General features: G+C 49.4%; 1 protein-coding gene across 1 annotated transcript; it reads left to right on the top strand.

Moving 5' to 3' along the window:
* Positions 1–5: 5 nt before the first annotated feature.
* LOC113617270 (protocadherin gamma-B5-like) lies at positions 6–1,097 on the top strand (the record flags this gene model as incomplete). Its single annotated transcript, XM_027100496.1, has 1 exon — positions 6–1,097. A coding segment is annotated over one exon (1,092 nt), but the record flags the coding sequence as incomplete, so codon positions are not given.
* Positions 1,098–1,101: the final 4 nt, after the last annotated feature.

The following is a 1,101-nucleotide window of genomic DNA, read 5'->3' as shown; positions in this document are numbered from 1 at the left end:
CCTTTGAGCTACAAATAAGTGAGTCTACGCTGCCAGGCACGCGATTTATATTAGAAGTCGCGGAAGATGCAGATATTGGCTTGAACTCTCTGCAGACTTATAAACTCTCTCTTAGCCCTAGTTTCTCGTTGATAAATAAGGAGAAACAAGATGGTAGTAAATACCCGGAACTGGTATTGGAGAAACCCTTAGATCGGGAACAACAGGGTTATCATCGTTTAGTCTTGACGGCCTCAGACCGTGGAGATCCACCCCTAAATGGCACTACTGAGCTCCGGATCCAGGTCACTGATGCCAATGATAACCCCCCGGTATTTAGCCAGGACGTATATCGAGTCAGCCTTGGAGAAAACGTGCCCCCAGGCACTACTGTGTTGCAGGTGTCAGCCACCGACCAGGACGAGGGCGTCAACTCAGAAATCACTTATTCCTTCTACAGGACCGGGCAAGTCTTCGGTCTGAATTCAAAGAATGGGGAAATTACAACTCTAAACACACTGGATTTTGAAGAAATCAAGGAATATTCTATCGTGGTGGAAGCGAGGGATGGCGGAGGACTGGTTGCACAATGTACAGTTGAAATTAACATTCAAGATGAAAATGACAATAGGCCAGATGTTACGTTTCATTCCCTAGTCGAAATGATTCTGGAAAACGCAGTGCCGGGAACGCTAATTGCTTTGATCAAAATACATGACAGAGATTCCGGGGAGAATGGGGAGGTTAATTGCCGATTAGAGGGTGAAGTACCTTTTCAGATAATCTCTTCGTCCAAAAATTCATACAAGTTGGTAACAGACGGGACCCTGGACCGAGAACAGACACCGGAGTACAATGTCACCATCACAGCCACCGACAAGGGCAAGCCGCCCCTTTCCACCAGCACAAGTGTCACCTTGCATATTACTGACGTCAACGACAACGCTCCTGTTTTCCACCAGGCCTCCTACGTGGTCCACGTGGCCGAGAACAACCCGCCTGGAGCCTCCATCGCCCAAGTTAGCGCTTCAGATCCAGACTTGGGGCCCAACAGCCACATCTCCTACTCCATCGTGGCCAGCGACTTGGAGCCGCGCGCGCTGTCGTCCTACGTGTCCGTGA

The sequence above is a fragment of the Aethalodelphis obliquidens genome, unplaced genomic scaffold, assembly GCF_003676395.1.
Source record: "Aethalodelphis obliquidens isolate GAN/ISIS:26980383/991018 unplaced genomic scaffold, ASM367639v1 scaffold5011, whole genome shotgun sequence".
Lineage (NCBI taxonomy): Eukaryota > Metazoa > Chordata > Mammalia > Artiodactyla > Delphinidae > Aethalodelphis > Aethalodelphis obliquidens.
The sequence above is the reverse complement of the archived record's forward strand: the minus strand, read 5'-3'. Positions and strand labels throughout refer to the sequence as shown.